This window comes from Dreissena polymorpha, chromosome 5 (genome assembly GCF_020536995.1).
Source record: "Dreissena polymorpha isolate Duluth1 chromosome 5, UMN_Dpol_1.0, whole genome shotgun sequence".
NCBI classification, from domain to species: Eukaryota; Metazoa; Mollusca; class Bivalvia; order Myida; family Dreissenidae; genus Dreissena; species Dreissena polymorpha.
In genome coordinates, this window is record NC_068359.1 from 69411238 (window position 1) to 69437636 (window position 26399).

At 33.0% G+C, this 26399-nt stretch overlaps 2 protein-coding genes across 18 annotated transcripts in view; one reads left to right on the plus strand and one right to left on the minus strand.

The window, feature by feature from the left end:
• LOC127882102 (tumor protein 63-like) overlaps window positions 1–26399 on the minus strand; it is an 85460-nt gene that overhangs the window by 25029 nt on the left and 34032 nt on the right. For 2 of the 5 annotated variants that reach the window (XM_052430536.1, XM_052430537.1), the window contains exons 3-4: window positions 501–638; window positions 83–197 (exon numbers count right to left, since the gene is read on the minus strand). In XM_052430536.1, the coding sequence (XP_052286496.1) occupies window positions 83–197; window positions 501–638 (253 nt within the window). Of the gene's footprint in view, window positions 1–82; window positions 198–500; window positions 639–1560; window positions 1719–1774; window positions 1917–19610; window positions 19759–26399 lie in introns of those variants that run through there. The other 3 variants (XM_052430540.1, XM_052430538.1, XM_052430539.1) reach the window with 3 other exon arrangements.
• The window catches only part of LOC127882103 (arylsulfatase I-like), a 147414-nt gene continuing 122952 nt past the window's right edge, over window positions 1938–26399 (plus strand). For 5 of the 13 annotated variants that reach the window (XM_052430547.1, XM_052430549.1, XM_052430557.1 and 2 more), the window contains exons 1-5: window positions 1939–1997; window positions 9326–9394; window positions 9711–9768; window positions 24590–24693; window positions 25053–25987. The gene's annotated coding sequence lies outside the window, so the exon portion shown is untranslated. Of the gene's footprint in view, window positions 1998–9325; window positions 9395–9710; window positions 9769–22388; window positions 22677–24589; window positions 24694–25052; window positions 25988–26399 lie in introns of those variants that run through there. The other 8 variants (XM_052430551.1, XM_052430553.1, XM_052430543.1 and 5 more) reach the window with 7 other exon arrangements.

A 26399-nucleotide genomic window follows, 5' to 3' on the forward strand; every position in this document is an offset into this window, starting at 1 on the left:
GGATTGTTTGAAATAGTCATATACCAGTACATAGAAAAACTATTTTTTATTAACAATACAACAACCAGTAAATTTGACTCACCAAGTCGGAGACATCTTGGTGTGAAATTTTGAACTTCTCCACTTGCATAGTTGTGCTTTCATCGCTGTCATCATATGTATAGGACAACTCCCTTGCGTTGATGTGGGTGTAGTCGCTGAAAATGTTGATTAATTTCAGCATTATCTTAACAGTTAAAATACTTTGCCAATCAAGTGAAATGCATTGACATGCAAACTATATGAAATGCATTTACATATAGCCAATACTCATACAATCGCACAATGCCTGTATAGCAGAGTTTACAAACCAACTGCTGATTATGCAATAGTATACAAGGGAGACAAACCTATTTAGATTATTGCATGAAAGTTAACAAAAATCAACTTGCACTACTCAGAATAATGCTGGAATTTCCAGAGATGTATTTTAATGTAAAGTATAACACTTTTTAGCTCACCCATGATCAGTGACCTCTTCAAGGGTATTCCAGAGGTAATCAAAGGTCTCCTGTGACATGGGTTGGTTTGGTGGTGTACTGGTCTGGAGGTGCAACTGAGACATCTTGTGGAAGGCCCCAGTGTTTACGCTACCAAACCTGCAAACACAAAGATTAACTTTGCTTTTTAATCTGCAATGTGATTTAAAAGGGACATTTTTAGATATTATATGTACCAGTAAGCATTCAATACCTGAAACAGATACCACAATCCCAATTCAGAATTATAAGCAAAATTATTATTTTTTTAACTAATATACAACATAATATAGTCCAAATAAGCTTTATCTTCATGAGGCAACTGGATTAATACATGATTCACATTACTATTGCATTATCATAAAACAAAACAAAAAAACATGAGAGCTTTTTTTACCAACAATCCGAATACACATAAATTAACACATGTTTCCAGTTGTACTTCCATAGTATTGATTTAAACCTTTACAATGCATGCTTGGTGACAATTAAACTACTGATGAGAACACCAGATAATTGGAAACAATGATCTATGCACAAAGGTTACAACTATTTATTGTATATCCTACATTAAATGTGTTATCTGGTAATCAGTATTAATTAATGTTTCATTACTTAATGTTGGCCCAACTGGGAGTTCTTCAGCCAACGATGTAAGTCATTAAAAGAACAACATCTTTGTTAAATAGCTTCACTGTGAGCCTAATATAATCTCACTTGGAAACCCAACAAATCAAACTCACACATAATAACACATAAACTGTCAGTTAATTTGATTTTAATTGTTCTTCAAACATGCTGGGAAATTACGCATTCGAATGCAAAACTTTACATACTCACATAAAATAACTTAAAAGTCGATGAAGAAAAACTATTGAAGTTGCAAACAACTCAATATACCCTGTAATGTTTATTATTTCATTTTTCAATACACATTCCCGACATATCCGCCATGTTGCATTTAGTTAAGAAATACACTTTCGGAACTTTCACTTCCAAAATATTACACGTTATGCCATATAAAGACTTTCGAGGTACTCACCATAAACTACATTCATCCGGATAATAAATTACGCCAGAGCCTATGTATAATTAGCGACACTAACAAGAATTTCCGACATAATACTTGACAATGTTTTTGTTTAACAAACACACGTGTTTTGATGCTGCGTATGAATACATTGACTATGTACGCGCCAATTTAATAAACTTCCTGTCGAATAACTTGCAACAATAATACATAAAAATTAACATACCCCTGACCAATCCATGGTCCAATTGTGAGATTATGTGAAAGCGTGTCTGCTTCAACCTTAAGCACCATTTTTAACAGTTAAGCACAATTTTGATATTCGAACTACCTTCTACAAGTATATATATCGCGTAGTGAAAGGGATTACGTTATCGACCAATGAAAACCCAGCTGTTGTGTCGCAGTTATCGGCTGAGCGTCGCTCGTAATAATGTGTGAAAATAAAGGTAGCCGCTGCCTTTGACTCGACCGACTTTAATTATTTTACCTATAACCGTTATGATTAACTGATTGGCCGGGTAATATGCTTTAAAACTTTAAAGAATTTCGGCTATGAAGAAAACTCATGGGGGTAGATTGTCTTGCGCAATGTTAGCGGATAAAACGCTTCGACAAAAAAACAGTCCGTTGTTAAATTCAGTCTTAAGTTTCGCTTTCACTTTTATAAATTTTTATACGTTTTGTTTTAAACAAATAAATCAAAAGTGTATTTCATTGATAAAAAATAACGCATTTACAAAATACTTTTCTAGCGCATTTACAAAATACTTTTCTAGCGCATTAAATACATATTAATGTTAATTATGTAGAACTTTTTAATTAATCAGCAATTAATATGAAAATTATCAAAATAATTAATTAATTTTTAGTCTAAATAATTCGGCATTTGTAACAATATATTTATCATATTAAAATTCTATCAAGCTTTTTTTTCCTGCTTTATTTTGTAAACTTACTCTATTTCCCCCTTATTGAATTCTTGTGAAAACACTCCCATTTTTTTATTTTAAAAACAAAACCTTATAAAGTTATATGGAACTGTTCAGTTTTTAGTTTATTATTTTCAAATTGCAACATGCAGTTAGCAAAAAAGAAATGATCATGGTCTCTGAAAAGTAACACAACTTTTATATATAATCCATTTAAGCCTTTTCAAAGTCAGCATTTACTCATTTGGATTTTCACAGAAATTCCATTGAGTGATTGATGTAATTAGAATGAGTGATAGAAATTACTCTTGATTAAATTAAGTCATTTAGTGCCAACATGTGTATTACAGTCCATTTGAGTTAATTATATCATTGTAATTATATCATTGTAAAAGAAGCAACAACTTGAAAAAAATAATGTTTACATGTACTTAAAATGAAGATGAAGAAATATAATATGTACATCAGGTGTTAATTCTTACATATATATGCAATGTAAATAGTTGTTTTATGTGTTTAATAACTTGATGATAATCTGTATATGTTTAATTCTACACAAATATTATTTTCTGTTACAATAATAATAATTTTATACATAAATTGGAGGAAAAAATAAATTTTGTTTAAAAAATTGCAGTGATAACATTCTCATTCTATTGTAATTTTTTATGAGTTATGAAATGAGTGTTTCAATAAAATATGTAAATGAATCCGGGGAATTTCTTTGATATTTCTAATATTTCAGCTTTTGTTAATTTAGTTCAGGACTTTATACATATGATAAGAAAACATAAGAGCAATATAATTGTATTTATGTAATGCTCTGTTTTACAGTTAAACTTATTTAAAGAAATGTATTCCAAAATTATTTGTATTTCTGGTGTAATTGTAAGCAAGATCATTTGTTTTAATAGGGATCTATGGAAGTTTTGGTACAAAGTCTTCATTAATCTGTATCTCTTTGAAGTTTCCAGTTTATTGAAACAAAGATGCAGGGGCTGATAAAATATCTTCCAGTAGGGTCTTTGATTTTCATTTGGCCCCTAAATTCCAATCAGGCCCCTGTTGACATTTTAAGATTAGAGCATCACACCTGGATGTATTATTTACCGAAATTAAAAGGGGCCTGCTAAGTCAATTTGTCTACAATGGGGTTCCTATAAGAGTGACCATAATAGGAATCTTCTGTTAATATCAATTAATTGTTGTTGCTATAAGACAATCTCATAATCCAAAATGCAAATCCGCAAGCAATCAAGATTTGCAAAGAAACTTCAAACAAATCCTGTAATCCTGAGTAATGCCTCGATCTTTATTGATGGATTATTGACAGAAGAAAAAAAACAGCAGTTTTCTGACAGTTTGACAGTTTTATATGTGTGTGTATTTAACAGAGTTGAAAAAGCTGCTATGATTTTATTAAAGGATTATGCAGTTTACAATATTGTGCAATCTGTATGATACAAATGGGATACTAAAAATGCCATTATTTCTCCATCAAGCGGCCTGCTGGCATGTTTGCTTTGAAGGATACTGATGAAAGCAGTCAGTTTTATGTATTGAAATTTGAATGGATGCTAATTGAAAACGGAAACTGTACATAACAAAGTCATTATTTCAAACATATTGGTATAGATTGGCATTACTTATACATTTATGTTGTCATTCATACACAAATGGTATTGGTTGGTGCAAATTAAAATTTGTAATAATTTTGAAAATTAAGCAAATTAGTAGAGCAAGATTAAATTACATGATAAAAGCAATATATCTGATTTGTTATAATCACGAATCTGACATTCTTTATTAATTCTCAAAATGTAGAAATGCATATTCAATGCTAAAAAAAATTGAAAGTATTAATTTGTATTTCCTAAATCTGCAAGGTGTTATAATATTTGAGATCTTTTTTTTTTCATTAAAAATCGAGTCCGGTGTTCGCAATGGAAAATGGTATATATTTTTCCCAAATGGGACCTACAAATTCCCAAATGAAAGTTTCCATACAAATTTTTTTTTTTTAGATTGCAACATTACTGTATGTTCATCTCCCATCCAGCCATATAAGTCCAACCTTAGCAAATATAATACTCAAAACACCTGTATTCTCAATTTTGAAGCATTTGTTATCTAAACAACAACACTAATTTCCCAATTTAAGTCAAAATGCCGCAAATTTTCCAAATCCAAAGGGACCCGGGCACATTCCCAAAATGATGAAAAACAATGCTGGTTTTTTATGGTAGTTCATGATTTTGCTTTATTTGCAGCAGGTGTGGTCAAATGCTGTGAGGCCATAAGCTCGTTAACACTAACCCGACACTTTTGAACTCCTGTAGCATAAATTGCGTGCTTCAATTGTGTCCTTTATGTATGATTTGTTTTGTTCCTGCATTTACATATATCTCATATGATTGAAAATGACATAATGCTGACAAAACATCGTACAAAATCATGATAATAATCAAGTATCTTTTTATCCATTTTTCAATCCGATTCCAGTGTGAAAAATTACACATTGATTTATAACAGTACTTTCATAAACCGGTATTCATGCATAAAAGTAAATATCATTGTTAATGATGGAAATCTAGAGGCAGTTTATTTCACCACCCCTACGCCTTGGTCCTGGTCCGCATTAATACTTAAGTGTACAGAGTAGGCAACTGCCTATGGCCCCCCGACTTTTACTGGGCATTATGATACTTAATATCAATGTAATGGTCTGATTAACGGCTATTTATTTGCAAAACCTATAAAAGGTGATTGTTACATTTTATTTCTTGCCGGCCTTGGTACTGGTAGGCTAATTTAAACCGGTGAAATTTACTGGGCACTCACGTTCTAGTAGGCACTAGGCCAACTAAGGGTCTTGGGGGTGGGCCCCAAAAGTTTCACTTCCCACAGTGCTATCCCGGAACTGTTATTGTACCCCATGATCCACCCTGCTAACAGAATAACAGCTTTATATGTGCAATGAGTGTTTGCATTATTTCCAAAGGTACTTAAATTAAGGACATCATCCAACCCATCACACCCTCTCAAGAAGCCCCAGTATTTTAAGGGATCTGTTACCCTCTTTGTATATGGGAGTTTGGTATTTCCATAGTGGACTGAGGTTTTCATTAGGCAAGCATAAAAGCAGATGATAATTAATACAACAGGATGATGTGATAGCTTTTAAAGAAACAAATGAGCACACATGAGTAGTTGCGTGATCTTGATAAGTGGACTTTATTATCCAATAATCTGGTCTTGTATTACGTCCATTCAACCCATGTTTATGGGAATCAGACAATATGGGAATGCATTTTGTTGGGAATTTAAATGTCACGGTAGAAAAACTAGCATAGCAATGATGACATTGTCTTCTTGGGCCGCAAGTATTCATAATGTACCACGTACTCATAAAGAAGATTTAATTTACAGTTGAAGGGGCCTATTGACACTATCATATTTTCCTAAATAAGAATATATTTTTAAATATTTTTATTAATAAAATGATTGCTTACCACATAAGTCTTGTTTATTTTTAGCTCAGAGTTATTTATTTTGGTAATAATTTGAAAAAGTTGTTTGTTGGGCCTTTTTTAAGTTCTATATAATCCTTCCATTTCAAGGGGATCAGTTTTTAAGACTCCCATTGTAGCTCATCACTTGTTGAATTTAGAAGTGTTTGTTTGCCGAAAAGTATGTCTTTGAAAAACTAGACGGTCACCTTTCTTTAGGCTTTTTATATTATAAATAAATATAACTTCGTAAGTTTCCCACTTATGTATTGAGCACTGTTTTGGTTGTTTTTGATGTTTGTCTTCCAAGGTCTTTTGCTCTAAAGGATTATCTATTATTGAAAATAGCCGCACATTTTTATGTGTTGCTATGTGACCAGGGTTTAAGTATGTTTGTATTGGATCTCTGAAGATAGGTGCTGGGGTCTTGAAGGACCTGGTAAGTAGGGCAAGACTGATAGCAATGGGGGCCCTTCACTTTTATGCCCAACTGTTGAGATAGTGCATGCTATATTTAATGATGCGAAAGAAAAAGTAATAAACATTTGATTTTAACCTTCATAAATAGAAAGGTGAAAGTTTGAGGAATGTGTCCCTGTTAATAAAAAAAATACAGTTTTAAGTGTACACAATTTTATTTCAGCATTTTTGGATTCCATTTTTTATAGTATTTTAACAATATTAAACCCTATCCGACTCAGAAGCAAAGTGAAAATTGCTACGTGCAAACAGCATAAAACCAGAACAGCCTGCGAGTAACTCGCAGTCTGTTCTGGTTTTATGCTGTTTGATGCTCATCGGTATTAAAGGGTTGGAAATTAAGCCTTTAAGACTTGAATCAAGTAAGAAAGGTCTTTTATTAAATGTAACTTTTTAAGAGACTAAAATGCCTCAAAATACGTATCTAAGTGAAAAATTGTTAAATTAATAAAAGCAAGTTAAACTATATACTTGCACAGTACTTCTCATTCAAATGAAAAACTAACTTGTTTAATACATTCTTTCTATCATTCTTAACAAAATGGAAGTTTGTTTCAGTCACACAATTAGTGTTAAAGAATATCACATTTAATAATGTCCCATAGTTATTCATGTATATATTGCTGATATGCTCAATAATGCTAAATTATTTCAGAATTCTTTCTGATCCGTGAATGGAACCCTTCAATAATGTCTTTACAAGAGGCTGCAATATACTAATTGTTTTCAATGTTTGCAATTTTGCCGAACTCAAACCTAATGAATGCATGAATTATTTTAGAATTTACTGTTACTGCAACTACTTAAATAAGCCTGTTTGCTAGTGTCTTAACAGTTTATCTAGTGCATTGTGGTAGCTATGAGTTTCAGTAGAACCTTATTTCAAATATCGATACATGTTTGAGGAATATGTTTGCTTTAGCCCAGTTCATTCTGATTAATTATTTAGACTTTTAAATTCTATCTAAGGTCTGCAGCCATGCAAACATGGATATGTGATCATGGAGCTGTAAAATAATTATTGTGATACCAATTCAGAGGCACCGCTATAAAACTTACTATGTTATCAAAAAGGGTTATGACTATTTGTCAATAGTTGTTCCCATGAGTTTCATAAAACATAACATTGTTGAGTTTTATTTCCTCAAACAGCATACACATTGCCACTAATTAACTATACAATTACAAGGTAGTCATGCATCAAGTCCAGCCAGTGAGTTTTAGGTGATGACTACTTTGTTTAACCCTTTGCATGCTGGGAAATGTGTTGTCTGCTAAAATGTCGTCAGCTGAATTACAAAAATTAGAATTTTCTTTGATTTTTTTCAAAGAATACTATCAGAATAGCAAACTGTTTGCAAAGGCCTTCGAAATTCGGTTCCAGCACTGAAAGAGTTAAGGTGATAACTACTTTCCATGTGTTTAGACCCGCCGGCATAAATATGAAAGCACAAGTAAAGTAACACAATAGTGAATACGTTATTTTAAGTATATTTTTGATAAAAAATTGTTGTTTATTTAATAAATCATAATCTAGTGTGCTGATCCATAGGAATATAACAACAAGCACCACCGATGCAGAATAATGGTAATGGCAAAATACATGTTTCATTTGTCAATCATTTGCAATGTTTCCAGAATATTTGCAACAAATATATTTGTAGAGCATATTCTGCAAGTTAGGAGTTTGAAAAAGATTTGCAACAAATTTGTGTATATTAAGCAAACAGAAACATGCAAATATGGTCTTAATTTAGTTCAGATAGTTTAAGTTGCATTCCAATGTGGCAAAACAAGTTTGAATTAAGTGCTGAAAAGCCTAATCAGTGTTACTTCTGGATTTGGTCTTCAATAGTTTAGGCAGATAAACTTTGTAAAGCATGCATTCATTGAGTATAATCGTATTTGACACTGATACAGTTCTATATACACCTACATTTTATCTATATTTAGACGCAAGTTGGCCAGTTGTCAAGGCGGTAAAAGTCATTCATGGATTCACAGACACTTCATGAGTATATTGCGATATTAATGGGATCCGGTTTATATAGGCGATGGAATGCTTACTATAGTTCCTTATGCAAATAGAGTCGTATTACGATTAAATTGTATGTCACATTCAACTTGATCAATATCTATAGATAATAGATTAAGGGATGGATCATAAGAATAACTGAAGTCTTGCATTCTTTTAAATTATCCTGTCTTCATATTATGTTGGTTAAAAAAGCAACAGATTAATAGAAGCTAGAGTTCTGTGCAAAACTTTCATAACATCTTTTATTATTAGTTCTATAATTTGATCCAACATTTTAATGCAAACGGATTGATATTTGTTTAATAAAATGTAACTTTACTGTTTTACTTTAAAATTGAATGGTGGAACTGGGCCACCAGTAAGTCTAAGGTAACTTAAAACTCTGCTGAAAAATCTAATAAGCTCTAATAAGTCATTAGATCAATATGATCCGAAAATTGCTGAAAAATTAATCTATTATGGTCATTATGGAATGAGCAACTATCTGGTGAAATCAAGTGTCATATAACAATGATACTCTAAACAAATTTGTTATAATTGTAGGGTTGTACAAAAGACAGGGTGGTTCAACTTGTGAACATTTCAGCAACTCAATAGACCTGAAGGCTTTTTGAGATTTAAGATGATAAACTGATGCTTAAATGCCTTACCAATGCTTATAAGGATTACATTATTGGAACGTTTGCGAAAAAACATCTGAAACAATTATATAATCAATAATATCTGTGTGTAAGTTTAAGATTTGTATGATGTTGAAATGTTTCAATATGTACAAAATAATTCATAATATACAAGTTACATAGATCTTTTATTTTCAGATTCACTTAGCACTCTCTGGATCCCAATAAACCACAGGGGGCTTTATTGAATGTCTTTGAGCTCTTCAGGTAACTTTCAATGATGCAATAATCTTACTGTAAGAAAAACCTCATGCTTACTATAGTTTATTTTAATTACTTGCACATGTAGTTAGGTTTTTCAATAGATTTAGCATGATAAAGATTTGCCTCTATTAAATCAAATGACACTTTCAAGCAAAGATTCAATGTTTTACAATTTATTTAACACACTTCCGATTTCCTCTAAGAAGCAGAAAGTTTTTGAACATCAAAATAACAAAACTATGGGTTATATTTTTTATTGTACAAGCAGTCATTTGGCGTGGTAAAGTGTAATACAACTTTTTTGTTCCATGTTTTTCAGGAATCAGGAAGTATCATGATGGTTGCTGTAATAAGTGACCCTGCCAAGAGTAATTCAGGTAACATTACAATCATTGTGTTCATTAAAAAATATGCAAAATGAAGACCATTTTTGGGGCCAAGATTCTTGTTGACCTGTTTAGGTAAATATCTACATCATACGTCATTAACTTACACACCAGAAAAGGGCATTTGGTTCATGGCAACAAACAAGGGCTCACTAGCTAATAGCCTCAAACATGTGAAATGGTCTCCATGTGACATGTTGTGACGTTATTCAGTGTACTTAACAATGCCATGCGCAATTTGCCGTAATGACATTGATCGTATTAACTAAGCAAATGCAGTTCATCACATGGTGAATAAGACAATTCATTTCCAGCCTAATATTGTCAATTTCTCCATATAATAATGTGTGGTCAAATGTATAACAAAGTCATAGATTAATTCCAATTCAATTTAATTTATATTTCAATTATTCTGTAAATAACTACATAAAAAACAAGTTCCTCAGTACATTAGTCTCTCTTAACATTTCTTTTAATGTCTAATCAAAATAATAATTTCAGTTAACACAGTAAATCAAGAAAGATACGCTTAGTCTAAAACCATTTTCCGAGTCCTGTCTCTCCTCGTTTCTAAACATCTTTAAATACCAAATGTTGCGGAAATACAGTCGGAAATAAGCGCACATAAATTATCAGTACATTGTAACCGTATTGTAAGAACATGTCAATAGCCGGAAAACAACCTGTCTACTGAGATGTAACTCACGGTCATTTCGGCTTGCTTATAGCATAAACATTCTAATAATAGAAAAGATAGACGAAATCGACTCGGGATTATGAATATAATTGACAACTTCACCTTTTGAAACGGGAAGCGTTTACCTCAATAGTTTGCTGGTCACGCGTTATTACGTACTTTGATCGGACAATTTTTTGAAACTACGAATTTACAAAATCGGTATTTAAATTGTACATCTTCCATGAAGATAATTTCTACACGATTTAATAATAACAGTCCTGTTTTATAAACATGATTTATGAGTGAATCAATATTTAGTATATGTCTTAATTATAATAGTTTCTACTTAATTATACAATAATAAATATATTATATTATTACTAATTTCTATATAATTTAGTAAATGTTCTATGAAGATAGTTTTAACATAAACTGATATACGTTAATAATGTATCTGTTTTGTATGTATTACGTGACAATGTGATATTCAGAGATAACTGGTTATGTCATTATGTTCTAATGAGAAAACTCGTTATGAACAAGAATTATTCACAGAACAGGAATGGGCAAAAATGCCTGAAAAGGATTTGTTCACAGATGTACGTTTTTTTGAAAATGTCAATAAACATGTTTACTAGCAAATCTGTAATAGTCTTAAGTAGTTATAAAAGTGAGAAACAATTTGAATAAAAAAATATTGCCATCCCTGGTTCTAGAACTCAGGTTCTCTGGAAGCAAAAGCAAGCACGCGACCACGGCACCACGCAGCCTTTCATGAAGATTAGTGACACATAATCTTTTAAACAATACTTGACATATTTTGTAAATTTATTGGGGGAAAAGGGTTTAAACGCTTATGAATATTATCAGTTAATGAAGGATTATTTAAAACATTTTTCTTTTGCTTTTTATAATATAATATATGCATTCTATTTTGAATATAAATTGTCATCTTACCAAACTGTGAACAAGTCCTTTTAAAACAAGGGCTGTTTGTAAAACGTGCATGCCCCCCATATGGGCTGTCCGTTGTAGTGGCAGCCATTGTGTGCATACGTTTTTTGTCACTGTGACCTTGACCTTTGACCTAGTGACCTGAAAATCAACAGAGGTCATCTGCGAGTCATGATCAATGTACCTATGAAGTGTCATGATCCTAGGCAAAAGTGTTTTTGAGTTATCATCCGAAAATCATTTTACTATTTTGGATCACCATGACCTTGACCTTTGACCTTGTGACCTCAAAATCAATAGGGGTCATCTGCGAGTCATGATCAATCTACCTATGAAGTTTCATGATCCTAGGCATATGCATTCTTGAGTTATCATACGAAAACCATTTTACTATTTTGGGTCACTGTGACCTTGACCTTTGACCTAGTGACCTCAAAATCAATGGGGCCATCTGCGAGTCATGATCAATCTACCCATGAAGTTTCATGATCCTAGGCGTATGTGTTCTTGAGTTATCATCCGGAAACCATTTTACTATTTCGGGTCACCGTGACCTTGACCTTTGACCTAGTGACCTTAAAAATCAATAGGGGTCATCTGCGAGTCATGATCAATCTACCCATGAAGTTTCATGATCCTAGGCGTATGCGTTCTTGAGTTATCATCCGGAAACCATTTTACTATTTTGGGTCACCGTGACCTTGACCTTTGACCTAGTGACCTCAAAATCAATAGGGGTCATCTGCGAGTCATGATCAATGTACCTATGAAGTTTCATGATCCTAGCCCCAAGCGTTCTTGAGTTATCATCCGGAAACCACCTGGTGGACGGACGGACCGACAGACCGACCGACCGACATGTGCAAAGCAATATACCCCCTCTACTTCGAAGGGGGGCATAATAAAGGCTATTCCAAAAAAGTGTAGATAAATTCTCTGTCTAGATTTTGATGCTTCAGTGTTGTTTTTTTGCATTTTTAGCTCATCTATTTTTTGGAAAAAAAAATATGAGCTATTGTCATCACCTTGGCATCGGTGTTGGCGTCCGGTTAAGTTTTGCGTTTAGGTCCACTTTTCTCAGAAAGTATCAATGCTATTGCATTCAAACTTGGTACACTTACTTACTATCATGAGGGGACTGGGCAGGCAAAGTTAGATAACTCTGGCGTGCATTTTGACTGAATTATGTGCCCTTTTTATACTTAGAAAATTGAAAATTTTGGTTAAGTTTTGCGTTTAGGTCCACTTTTTTCAGAAAGTATCAATGCTATTGCATTCAAACTTGGTACACTAACTTACTATCATAAGGGGACTGGGCAGGCAAAGTTAGATAACTCTGGCGTGCATTTTGACAGAATTATGTGCCCTTTTTATACTTGGAAAATTGAAAATTTTGGTTAAGTTTTGTGTTTAGGTCCATTTTATTCCTTAAGTATTAAAGCTATTGCTTTCATACTTGCAACACTTACTAACTATCATAAAGGGACTGTGCAGGCAAAGTAATGTAACTCTGACTGGCATTTTGACAGAATTATGTGCCCTTTTTATACTTAGAAAATTGAAAATTTGGTAATGTTTTGTGTTTAGGTCCACTTTATTCCTACAGTATCAAAGCTATTGCTTTCATACTTGCAACACTTATTAACTATCGTAAGGGGACTGTGCAGGCAAAGTTATGTAACTCTGACTGGCATTTGGATGGAATTATGGGCCCTTTATACTTAGAAAATTGAAAGTTTGGTTAAGTTTTGTGTTTTGGTCCACTTTACCCCGAAAGTATCATAGATATTGCTTTCATACTTGGAACACTCGCAAACTATCATAAGGGTACAGTAAAAGGACAAGTTGCATAACTCTGGATGTCATTTTTACGGAATTATGGCCCTTTTTTGACTTAGTAACTTTGAATATATGGTTAAATTTTGTGTTTCGATCCACTTTACTTCTTAAGTATCAAGGCTATTGCTTTCAAACTTCAAACACTTTCATGCGATCATAAGGTTACTGTACCTGGCAAGTTGAATTTTACCTTGACCTTTGAATGACCTTGACTCTCAAGGTCAAATTATTAAATTTTGCTAAAATTGCCATAACTTCTTTATTTATGATTAGATTTGATTGATACTTTGACAAAACTACACTTACCTGAGATACCACAATAGACTCCACCCAAACCATCGCCCGTGCCCCCCCCTCCCTTCCCCCCCCCCCACCGAACCCCCCCCCCTATTTTTTTTTTTAAGATCATCTCACAATTGACCACCACACCCTCACACTATACCCCCCCCACCCCACCCCCTCCCCAAATTTTTTTTTTAAACGGTTAAAAAACAAAACTTTTTATTTTGATTATTTTATGTTTGAAATACCGTCCAACCATTGCACCCAAGAACCCCCCCCCACCCCCCCCTCCCCCCACCCGTATCCCCCCCCCCCTATTTTTTTATTTTTTTTTATTTTTTTTTTTAAGATCATCTCACAAATTACCTCCACACCCTCACACTATACCCCCCCCCCCCCCCACCTCACCCCCCCCCCCCCAATTTTTTTTTTTGGAAACGGTTAAAAAACACAAATATTTATTTTTATTATTTTATGTTTGAAATACCGTCCAACCATCGCACCCAAGAATCCCCACCCCAACCCCCACCCCCACCCCCCCACCCCCCCCCCCCCGATTTTTGTTTTCCTTTTTTTCACATTTTTGGAAGATAATGTAATAAATGTCCACACCCCTACACAATGCACCCCTCTTCACTCCACCCCTCCCTCCTTTGTGATTAAAAATGAGAGTCCCTTCACCTTTAAAAAGAAAATAGATGAGCGGTCTGCACCCGCAAGGCGGTGCTCTTGTTCAAGTATATCTGCTTGTTTCGTTTTTATCAAAAATTCAAACAATTTAGAGGTGTATGGTGAGAAAAAGGGGAGACAACTGTGCTAAGAGATAGATTCTCGACTCCTGTTTACCAGTATGACTAGGACCTTATTCTTCGTGGCCAAAATGAAGACCCTCAAGTGTGAGCCTTCAAGCATGTAATTTTATAACTGTATTTATCCAAAGCCGTTGTCAACATTCAATTTTACTGTTTGGAGAATTGTCACAAAGTTTACCCACAAATATGCAATGTTTGCCTTGTAACTAATGTTGTCATAGAAACTCAATAAGTCATTGAAATATTTTTGTCCAGCGTTTGCTTAGAGATTATTGCTTAAACACAATTTTGCAAAATTTCACGTTTACTTAACAATTAAAAGCTCTTACCAGGCTTAAGTTTATGAATAATTGTCACTTCGATCGTGCTAGGAAAGCGATTGATTTAGCTTTCGTGACAGATGATAAAAATTAATTGAAATATAATCACTAATGTTTCAAGTTATTTGGCATGTCTGAAATTACCAGATTTGAAAATGCAGTTATGAAAAAAAAATCAACCATTTTTTTCACTGACTAGACTGGTGTACTGTTGCATGTTTGCCAAGTTTATTTGTTTTAATTTTTTTTAGAATATACATAGCGAATGGCAATTAATACAATTCATGTAAGAAATAAAAGGGACTTGTACAAAAAAGTGTCTAAGGGATGCAGTGGTTCTATGTTAGATTTTGCTCCTGATGGTCTTCCAGGGAGACGAAATGAGCCACGCTCTTTGAAAAGGGGGTTTAATAAATATGTGTAAAGTGTTGACCCAGATTAGCCTGTGCAGTCCGCACAGGCTTATCAGTGACCACACTTTCCACCTTAACTTGATTTTTGCTAAGAATAGACTTTCTGTAAACAAAACAAATCATAAAGCGGAAAGTGTTGTCCCCGATTAGCCTTTGTAAACTGCACAAGGCTAATCAGGGATGACACTTTACGCACATTCATTACACCCCCTTTTCACAGAGCACAGCCCAAATGCAAACTTTTGTATTCAAGTTTTATTCTTCTAGTATAACTATTTTATACCACTCCAGATGTTATTGTTTTGTTAGGATTAACTTTAACATGTTTTTAATACGAAACACAATTTCTGTAGGAAACCAAACTCATTGAGTACAAATGGTCGAAATGTTTTGAAAATAAGCATATACCCTGTATTTTTCTTGAATCTGAGTATTTGTCTTAATTTATTTGTATGCATGTTGTGTTTAACATGAACTTTTGTAGTTGTGTGAAGTTGTAAGTAAAGAATTCCCAGTTTTGTAGTAATAGTCGATGAAATGTCTCTTTAATGGAAATCTTAATTTCACATATTATGGCAGAAATTATATACTAGTTGTTGGAGTTTTTTTTAACAGAAAATGCAAATTTTAGAAATTAAGCCCAATTTTCAACTTAACTTTATGATTGACTTAATTTCAAATTTTTGTCTAAAAAACCTTAGGTTACAAATTACAGCCTTACTTTATTCAGTTCCACAACAAAGAAATACTTCAGTATGATATTTCAAATATACGGCCTTTGTGATCACTTATAGAAACCGTTGACACGTAAATGATTTTGCATAAGATTGTTTATAGTTCCCTTGGTGACTTGTAATAGAGATTATGACTTAACGGAAAATATCCAAAATACTCTTGTCACAGTCCATCAGTTTTCAATGGTGAGATATATGAATCTTTTATTAATTGAACTTGAATTCAAAATTCTGCTTTTTCTGCCCTTTTTGTGTTTCGGTATTTGAAAAGATTGTTAAAATCAATCGATGGATCAATTTTCACCCAAAATACATAAAAATTTGCATTCTCATAGAAAAGGTGTACTGAAAATGTTTTCATAAATGGAAGAATCAATTTCTTTTATGTATTTTTTATAGTCCTTATAGATATCAAAAAGCTGAGTTTTAATTGAAAAATTTACATAAATTACTAAATAAGCATCATAATTATAATACAGTTCTCCAGGTGATACCAATATATTTCCCTGAGATAAAACAAGTTTTTTTCATCCGACACTAAAAAACATTTTTGAATTATCATGAAAATGCAGATAAATGTATATATGCAGTTGTATACTCTAATATTCAAACCATTGTTATTTAAAAATATGTTTTATTTTACTGAAGCAAAGTTTTTAATGTATTAATATGTTCAGATCATTGTTGTTTTTCTCAGCAATTTTGATGGTTTTGATCACGTGACTGTACTGTTTGTTCTAAGCAGTACTTGGTTTGATTAGTATAAAAATGTATAATTATGATTTGTGCAAATCTATGATAAATCTATTGGGACAGGTAAGAAAAAGTTAATTGAGTCACTTACTTATACAAATAAGTAACTGGGATACCTTCTGTGTCACTAATGTGATTGAAATTTCTTATCTGTTGTCTAGTTATAAAATCCCAATATGTTTATTAGATTTGCAGATAATATCAGTGAAGGTTGATAATTATTACAGTTAAACCAACTTTTAACATCCTGAAAACATTGTCAGATTTTCAGATAAAATCATTTGGTGTTTACAATTAGAAGGTTATGTAATTAACATGTTCAGAATATCTACACTCCATGCAATTTTTAAGTAGATTTCTTATCAATAGTTTTCTTGATCAATTATCACTTATAGAATAACCTTTCCTAGTTGTTTCAATAAAAACAGAAAATCATTTACACCTTCTGTAAATATATACCAAAACAATCTGAAGAACTACAAAAGACATCAAAGGAAAAACTGTTTGGTCTTTATTTCTCAATGGTAATTGCCCATTACATGTTTATGTATTTAATTTTATCATTTGTGTAAATCATTTTAGGGTCTACAAAATCAAGGTGCAATTTTTGAATAGAAATAAAACACTTTGCATATTTATCTGTATTTTATTTTCTTAAAGAACTTTTCTTTTGCTTAGTCTGAAGTGTTTATACTCTCTACATCAAAGGTTAATGTTAACTGCATAACTATTGATTGCCTATTGGTATAACAGTTAAAATGTGATAACATTTACTAAAGGATGGCCATCAAAAGGTGCAATAAGTTCTTTTATAAGCAAATTAATGCTCTTTTTCTTCATTATTTAATTATTTTAAAATTGTTTACACTGATACACATTATTTTCACTCCTGGACAATAATTGAATGGTCAAAAGCACTTGTTAAATTAAACAGGTATTCTGGATGGATAGGTGCAATGTACAGAAGTCCAATCTTTGTTGTGATGTTGAAAATTGATAGATAATTGTTTGGTAGATTTGTTAGCTAATATTTTGCTTTCATTTAAAAGATTGATAACTGGGAATAAGAAATGACAAGGTGTGTCTGATGGCATTAATTCCGACCCTGATTTTTCACAAATATTTAAACCTGGTTAAAAAAAATGGATTGAGTCACTTTTTTCATTTATTATATATAACTATTTTAAAGTTGAAGGTTTTGTATGAATAGTATTTATGTTGTTAAGTTCACATATTATTTAAAATTGAAGTGTTTAAAATTAATAAACATATTTTTTTTCACACTCTGTTTTAATATAAAAAAGTGAGCTAAGGCTAATTTCGAATTTTCAAGATGTTGGAACCTCAGATCTTTTATGGATAATAACATGTACCATGTAGTTAAGTGACATGTAGTAGACAATCGTTTAAATATTGCTATTATAACGTAAATACAATAAGGGTTGCATCCCAGTTATAAATAGGTTCTAGCATAATAGAATGCCTATTAGTTTACAAATCATTATTTTTCAAACTCATAATCAGTTGAAGTATTAATATCGTCATAACAATGCATTATATGAATTTGGAATAAGACACCAAACTAGGAAAACCAAAATTCTCAAATAAAACTGTCCTTTTCATGTTCTGAATGTGTTTCAGTAATACTCTGTCTACATTTTTACTGTAAAAAAAAATTGAGCACTTTTCATGACGTTTTCATTAACAAGGATTGTTTTTTATGATTTTGACTGTATTATTAAAATGAGTTCATGCATTCATGGAAATGGTTTGATTGTTTGACAAGTAAAAAATTCCAATTTGATGTCCAGTTTTGTTGTAAAATCAAAATTTAAGTAATGCAATTATATATGCCAGTGTCTTGTTTACTTATTATTGTTCACAATTAGTAAATACAACTGATAAAACTTCATGTAATGCATTTTGTAAAAAGCACGCAGTTTATTAAAAGATTGATGTTTTATTTCGACGTCACATAATAGTGTGTTTAATTATTATCAAGATCATCCTCATCATACTAAATGCCAACAGTTTCGATTAAAATGAAATGTTGAGTAATATTTGCTAAATGTAGGTTTCGATTGTCAATATCATGAATAGCGAAAGACTTGAAGTAAACAATCCACACATATCATAAAACTGAGCACAGTGCCATATAAAGCTGCCTTACTACGATAGTACATGATGTTATTGTTGTTGTTGGTGGTGGTGGTGCAGGTAAGGTGGAGTTGGTACTATTTGACATGCATTTGTCATTATTTGTTAAGTGACAGACAGGCCACTTTGGGGGTGTTAATCCTAACATTCTTTATAGCACTTGATAACTTCTTGTGGCACACTTACCTTACACATGTCAGACAGAATCAATTGGCTAACAATATGATGCATGCTGTCAATACACTATTCGTAATATACACTTAACAATATGATTTCAAATAAAATAGTAGTGATATTATCACCTGTATAATACATTATATTATATTCAGCAACTGATCAAAAAAATAAGTTTTTTCATCCAAATGAATCTGTGGTTTAAATAAGAATTTCCTGTTTAAATGCTACTTTCAATTTGATACCTCATAAACATTTTTTACATTTATTCCTTAATTTATTACAAACTCAACAAATTGTTATCATCTGAGAAAAAGGTTTTCTGCAAGGAAAATGCAGTACTGGTACAAAAAAAGATATGTGTTTGGTATTTTTGTGAAAAATCAGTATTGTAAAATTTATTTATCAAATTTAAATAATTTTTAATAAAGCAACTTCAAATCTAACCACGCACACACATACACTCCTCTGTTCTTAATATTGTAATCAGCTTTGAAGGATTAAAACAACAAATAATACCGTACAAATGTACAATTACACACATGAACATGACCATTCCACATATTTTGAAGTACCTCTTTTTTTACCAGTTAAATTGCAAGCTTAAGATATCTTTTTACACTGAAAGAACACAAATCACCAAAAGCATCTGTACATGTATACATAACAACATAACAAAATCAAAAATTAAAATATATGTATATTATAATTCTTACCTTCCATTTTTGGAAGATTTGTACAGAACTCTGGTGTGAATTGTCTGTTATCAGTCAGTTGTCATTAATTTGCACAAAAAGTTGCACAGTTTTCTACCCCAAAATCTTCCTATTTCTTGTGTCTCCTATTTGTCTACCATGCATTATGTGTACATTGAGTTAAGAGTTAAGGAATGTCTTCTTTCAAGATCAATAATACCAGAATAGAGCGTTGCGTTACTCGACTTGGGAGTAAATCTAGGTTAAATAAGGGCTTTACAGTGTGTCCCTTGAGTTTTCAAATATTAATCTTTAGCGGTGTATATCGGTACATGGTTGGCACTAATGTTTGTATTGATATTTGAGTGTTTCATTGAAACCCTATGCAAATAAAGTGAAATTCAAACACAGTCTTGATAAGATATTTGAGTCAAATGGTGATAGTGCTAATTCAAACTCTACACTAGGCATGGTATTTCTGTAATAAGTCTGGTGCAGAATTAATGGACCAAATACAGTGTTTTGAAACTGAAGGAAGCTGCATTGAGCTGCCTAAGAGCTTAGCAGCTTACATAGTTCAGTAGTTTAGAATATATACAGTATGAATTAAAGAATGGCTTAGTAGTCATAATAATAGGAATGCCCATGAGAGTTTATTGCTGTTGTTTTTCATATTTTTTGCAGGTATTTGATGCTTTAAAAGGCTGTATTTTAACCAAGTAATCAGACTGAGGATTAGGTCTGTACATTGTAGAAGTGGGATCAAACTGCTGCTGCTGCTGATGATGATGATGATGACCATGGTGATTATGATGATGAAGATGATGATGACCATGGTGATGATGATGATGATGACCATGGTGATGATGATGATGATGATGATGATGATGATGATGATGATGATGATGATGATGATGATGATGATGATGATGATGATGATGACCATGGTGATGATGATGATGATGACCATGGTGATGATGATGATGATGATGATGACCATGGTGATGATGATGATGACCATGGTGATTATGATGATGATGATGATGATGATCATGAGGATGTTGTTGATGATGATGTGGATGATTGTTTTGATTTTGTTGTTATTTGTTGTTCTGATTGTGTAATTATTTGTTGCTCTGATTATGTTGTTATTTGTTGTTATAAGATTGTGTTATTATTTGCTGTTCTGATTGTGTTATTATTTGTTACTCTGATTATGTTGTTATTTGTTGTTCTTATTATATTATTATTTGTTTTTGTTATTATGCTATTATTTGTTGTTCTGATTATATTTGTTGTTTTTATTATGTTATTATTTGTTGCTCTCATGATATTGATGCTTGTTGTTCTGCATCATTATGTTGTTGCTTAACTTTCTGATTACTAGTATATGCTTGCTTTGATTTTTTGTCTGTTTATGTTTGTTATTTTTAATATGGTGTTACTTTGTTCTGGTTATGTTGTTGTTCTTTGTTCTCGGGTAATGTTGCTTGTCTGTTGTTCTGACTATTGTTATGCTCCCCCTCAAAAATTTTTTTTGGGGGGGAGCATATAGTCGCCGCTTCGTCTGTCCGTGTGTCCATCCGTCCGTCCGTGCACATTTTTTGTCCGGGCTATTTCTCAGCAACTAATGACCATAATTCAATCAAACTTTATGGGAAGCTTCAGTACCAAGAGGAGATGTGCATATTATGAGCCGGTTCTGGTCGGATGATTTTCACAGAGTTATGGCCCTTTGAAATTTCCATTAACTGTACATATAGTGCAATTCTTGTCCGGGCTATTTCTCAGCAACTAATGACCAGAATTCAATTAAACTTTATGGGAAGCTTCACTACCAAGAGGAGATGTGCATATGATCAGGGGGTTGTGGTCGGATGATTTTTCACAGAGTTATGGCCCTTTGAAATTTTCCATTAACTGTACATATAGTGCAATTCTTGTCTGGGCTATTTCTCAGTGACTAATGACCGGAATTCAATGCAACTTTATGGGAAGCTTCACTACCAAGAGGAGATGTGCATATTATCAGCTGGTTCTGGTCGGATGATTTTTCCCAGAGTTATGGCCCTTTGAAATTTTCCATTGTACATATAGTGCAATTCTTGTCAGGGCTATTTCTCAGCAACTTATTACAGGAATTCAATGAAACTTTATGGGAAGCTTCACTACCAACAGGAGATGTGCATATTATCAGCCGGTTCTGGTCGGATGATTTTTCACAGAGTTATGGCCCTTTGAAATTTTCCATTGTACATATAGTGCAATTCTTGTCCGAGCTATTTCTCAGCAATTTTTCACGAGAATTCAATGAAACTTTATGGGAAGCTTCACTACCAACAGGAGATGTGCATATTATCAGCCGGTTATGGTCGGATGATTTTTTCACAGATTTATGGCCCTTTGAAATTTTCTATAAACTGTACATATAGTGCAATTCTTGTCCGGACTATTTCTCCCCAATTACTGACTGGACTTCAATGAAGCTTTATGGGAAGCTTAACTACCTTGAGGAGATGCGCATGTTATTAGTGGGTTCTGGTTAAATGAGTTATGGCCCTTTAAAATTTTTAAGTTGCTAAACCATCCATCGTATTATTTTGTCCAAAGTTATGCCCCTCAAGACGTTTCCTTTAATCTGAATATATAGTGCAATATTGTGACAAAAACAAACTTTGGGGAGCATCACCCGTCTCCGACGGTTTCTTGTTGCTTATTGTTCTGATAATGTGTTTACTTCTTCTTCTGGTTATGTTGTTGCTTTTTGTTTTGGCTAAGTTTTTGTTTTTTGTTTTGACTTGGTTTATTCATGTTGTTCTGGTTATTCTGTTGTTTTTTTGTTCTGGCTGTGTTGTTGTTTGTTCTTACGACTATGTTGCTTCTGTAGTTCTGATTATGTTGTGTCTATTTTTGAGATTTTTTTCTTGCTTGTTGTGCCACTTGTGTTGCAATGCAGTCGTTATGATGATGTTGTAGGATACAACAGGGTCACCTTTTTTAATCCATCTTTCAATCAAATTTCAACATTGGCATACTTCTCAAAGTATGCACTTGGGAAGAAACTGGCCACTCCCTGGATGTCATAAGGTCAGTATTCACTTACATAGCGCAATAACTTACACATCTTTTCGTCCTTTACCCTTTACCACTTAGATGCGTATTTTTACTCATTTGTAATCCCTTAGAAAGTTTAATTTAATTTAATACCTTTCTTACTAGATACAAGTTTTAAAGGCTTCATTTCCAACCCTAAGATACTGATGAGCTGCAAACAGCATAAAACCTTAACAGACTGGGAGTAATTCGCAGGCTGTTCTCGTTTTATGCTGGTTGCAAAATCCATTTTCACTTTGCTTTTTACGGGGGAAAGAGTTAAAACAAAACCATATTTTGCATCAAGTGTCAAAACTTGCTACACCCCGTGGGTCAAAATAATTATTAAGGCTTTTCAAAATAAAATAAAAATTCTCAGAAAAAACAGTATAACATTTGGTATAAATAACATTAAATAGTGCTCCTCTACAAAGTAATTTTTTTAAACCAAAGTCCCTGTGGTAAAAAAAACGGCAAAAAATAACTTGCTACGTATTCCAACATGTAATGTTTGGGGGTATTCTACATCCGTATTGTGGCAAGTTCTACTTTGGACTTAAAGTTATAATTCTTTCTATTGTGATAACCAACATAACTTTTACAAAATTGAAGCTGAATGGCATGTTCTGCAACTTAACCCTTTGCATGCTGGGAAATTTGTCGTCTGCTAAAATGTGTCTGCTGAATTTCTAAAATGATCATTTTCTTCGATTTTTTTTCAACGAATACTATCAGAATAGCAAACAGTTTGGATCCTGATGAGACGCCACGTTCTGTGGCGTCTCACCTGGATCCAAACTGTTTGCAAAGGCCTTCAAAATTCGGTCCCCGCACTGAGAGAGTTAAACTCTCACATATTATTGCCAGCAAGTTCATACTAATTTTTTTTCATCGTCCATGTATTAAAAAAAAAGTGAATGCAAAAGTTTTGCCAAACGGATGTACGTAGAACCTGTAATTTAATATTCTGTATTCAGACGGAAATAACAAGAAGTATTCTTATAAAACAGGATGAGAAGATATACTGTTCCTATAACTATTGTATTGTAATTATATTCCAAATCAAACATTTGCTTTAAATTTATGGCTTCACAAGTTAAGGCTGTGAAGTGCATAGATAAACAAATAACCAATCAAAACAATCACAACATAAATGTATGTTCCCGTTTTATCTTTCCAAGAATGGGTAGGGTATGACAGCATAATTTGTGATACCCGTTTTATTTTTGTAGGCTTGGAGATCAAGATTAGAGACTCACTTGTTTTTCTTTTGCACTTTAATTTGTAAATGCACGTTAAACAAGTTTAAGTTTTTTAAAATGAAAGTTTGTTATCAGATGATATAGTGTAATAACATTTATCAAGGCTAGTTTTGGTAGAATGACTGTTAAATAACCTGATCATATATCTAAATTTAATTACATTTCAAATTTATAAGTCAGGCATCTGATTGGTGGTAAATAGGCATTCATGTAAAACCGGTCCGCCTAGCGCAGTGCTTGGTACACTCGCTTCTCACCTAGGCAGCCCAGGTTCAATGCCCTTTCCCATCAGCATGTGAGTTTGGTTGGTGGACACCATGCTGGACAGGTGGGATTTCCTTCGGGTACTCTGGCTCCCCCCTCAACACATGACCAAGCCACAATTGAAAATCTTTCAGTAACAACAAAATAGCTGGAAATTGCTGCTTTCATTCAAAATTAGTCCCAACTTTCATGAGTCTTGTAGGTTAAATATGTAGGAGTGCTGGGGCACACTCCGGGTTGGCACATAAGATAGCCTCTGGCTTGATAAGGACCTCATATTAAAAACCTTGAAATTTACATATACACATATCAGATTTTTTTTTCACAATGAAAACCTGGTTTTGTGACAATTTTGTCCCTTGTTATTCTCTTTATTAATAGCATCATACCAGAACAACCAAAAGGATTACAGACGGTTTGCAACAACTACCACATACACAATGCAGCTTGCTTTTGGAAAAGATCACAGCTTGGACTTCCAACTGGTGTGTATTTATGAAATGAGAAATTATCAGCCACCTTTTTCGGCGTAGCTGTATACGCCAGCTTTTCACCTTAGCCTGACCTTTGTGAGCGACCAATCAATTTGAATATAAAATTTCCGGCCGGTAGGCCTGAAACTTTTCGCACAAGAAAACGTGCAATCTACAAACAGATTTCACATTAACAATAATATGTTATTCCATCACCTTACTATTTTTACTAAGTATAGGGTATGAAAAAGGATACTACAGTTGGTTTAACAACGATGTTAACTGCGTATTCAGAATGAAACAATTGTATCACTAATGATAAGGTTTGAGAGATAAAGCAGTTTCACACTCAATTCTTGACATCAATACAGAGTGTGTGCCCCTTTATATCTAGAAGAATGTCAGCGCCAGAGCGTTTGTACACAAAGGCTGTGTTCTCATATTTGGTAAGTACTACGATATTGCATTCTATGCACTCATAAATTTTAGATTATATAAGTATTGTTGTTCAGTAAACTGATATACGCTTTGACAAAAATATTTAAAATTATTTTCGAAATTGATTGTTAAACACGTAAATGTTTAAAGCTTTAAACAAGCTGTCGTTCCAGCAGTGGAATTGTTACCTCACTTTACTGCATTGCATTCCAACCCGCAAGGTATCAAGGTCAGTTTGCAGTCAGCAAAAGAAATTGTTATATAAACGCTATCGCGTCAACTATGTGCACTTGAAGTTTATTTTTATCAGAAAGATACTAGATAAAGATATTTGGCAATATTATTATGGTATGTCAATCATAGATTGTTAATGTGTTTTCAACAATTGCATGACAAGGATTAATTTTGATCCATTTAGACCAATTTATTAAGCATGAGCACGATGATTCACTATACTATTAATGGAATCAAATAAGATTCGAGTGTTACCAGCTGACCTATATGCTTTCATTTATTTTCATGCTTCTTGTGTTTTTCTGTTCTGTAAATATAGATATCTGAGTAATAATATATAATAAAGCAAAATAAGCCACGAAATCTGGTGCAACACCCCGCAATTGATTGATGTGATGCAGCTAAGAACTGCTCAGAAAAAAGGCATTCGCTATTTTTGATCTCATAGATATAACTTTTGATCGTTCATAAACACCGACCAAAATCAACGCTCACGGTATATCTTTTTTAAAGATATTTCTTTTTTTTCACTATGTGGGAAACTGACCGTGGATGACACTCTGCCCCAGTATGAAGACCAACTGACTTTTTTAGGGGTGTAACATTTGACAACAGAGTGAGACGGAAAAAACAGGTACAGGGTTAACAGGCAAAAGCCAGAGGGAAACTTGCATGCTTCAGTACTCAGTATACTTTTTGACTAAATTCATACAATCGATATGAATCTTCCTTGAATGTAAACAGACTAAACAGCTACTGGAAACAAAAGAATAAAAAAATTACTCATTATATAGTCATGCCATTCATAAATATTTCAGAATTACACTTAAAATTATTCTATAAGAACACTCCTTAATTATCCTAATTTAAATGTTTGAATTTCAAAATTTGAGACTTCCTATGTGTCGTAATTATCATCATTACTTCAGGCTTTTGTACATAGCGAAATAACAATACCATTCTTACTCTGCAGGTAGTAATACCAGTTTTGACCTAGATACCATCTGCATTATTTGTTCATGATTTGTTTTTACAAATATCTGGTT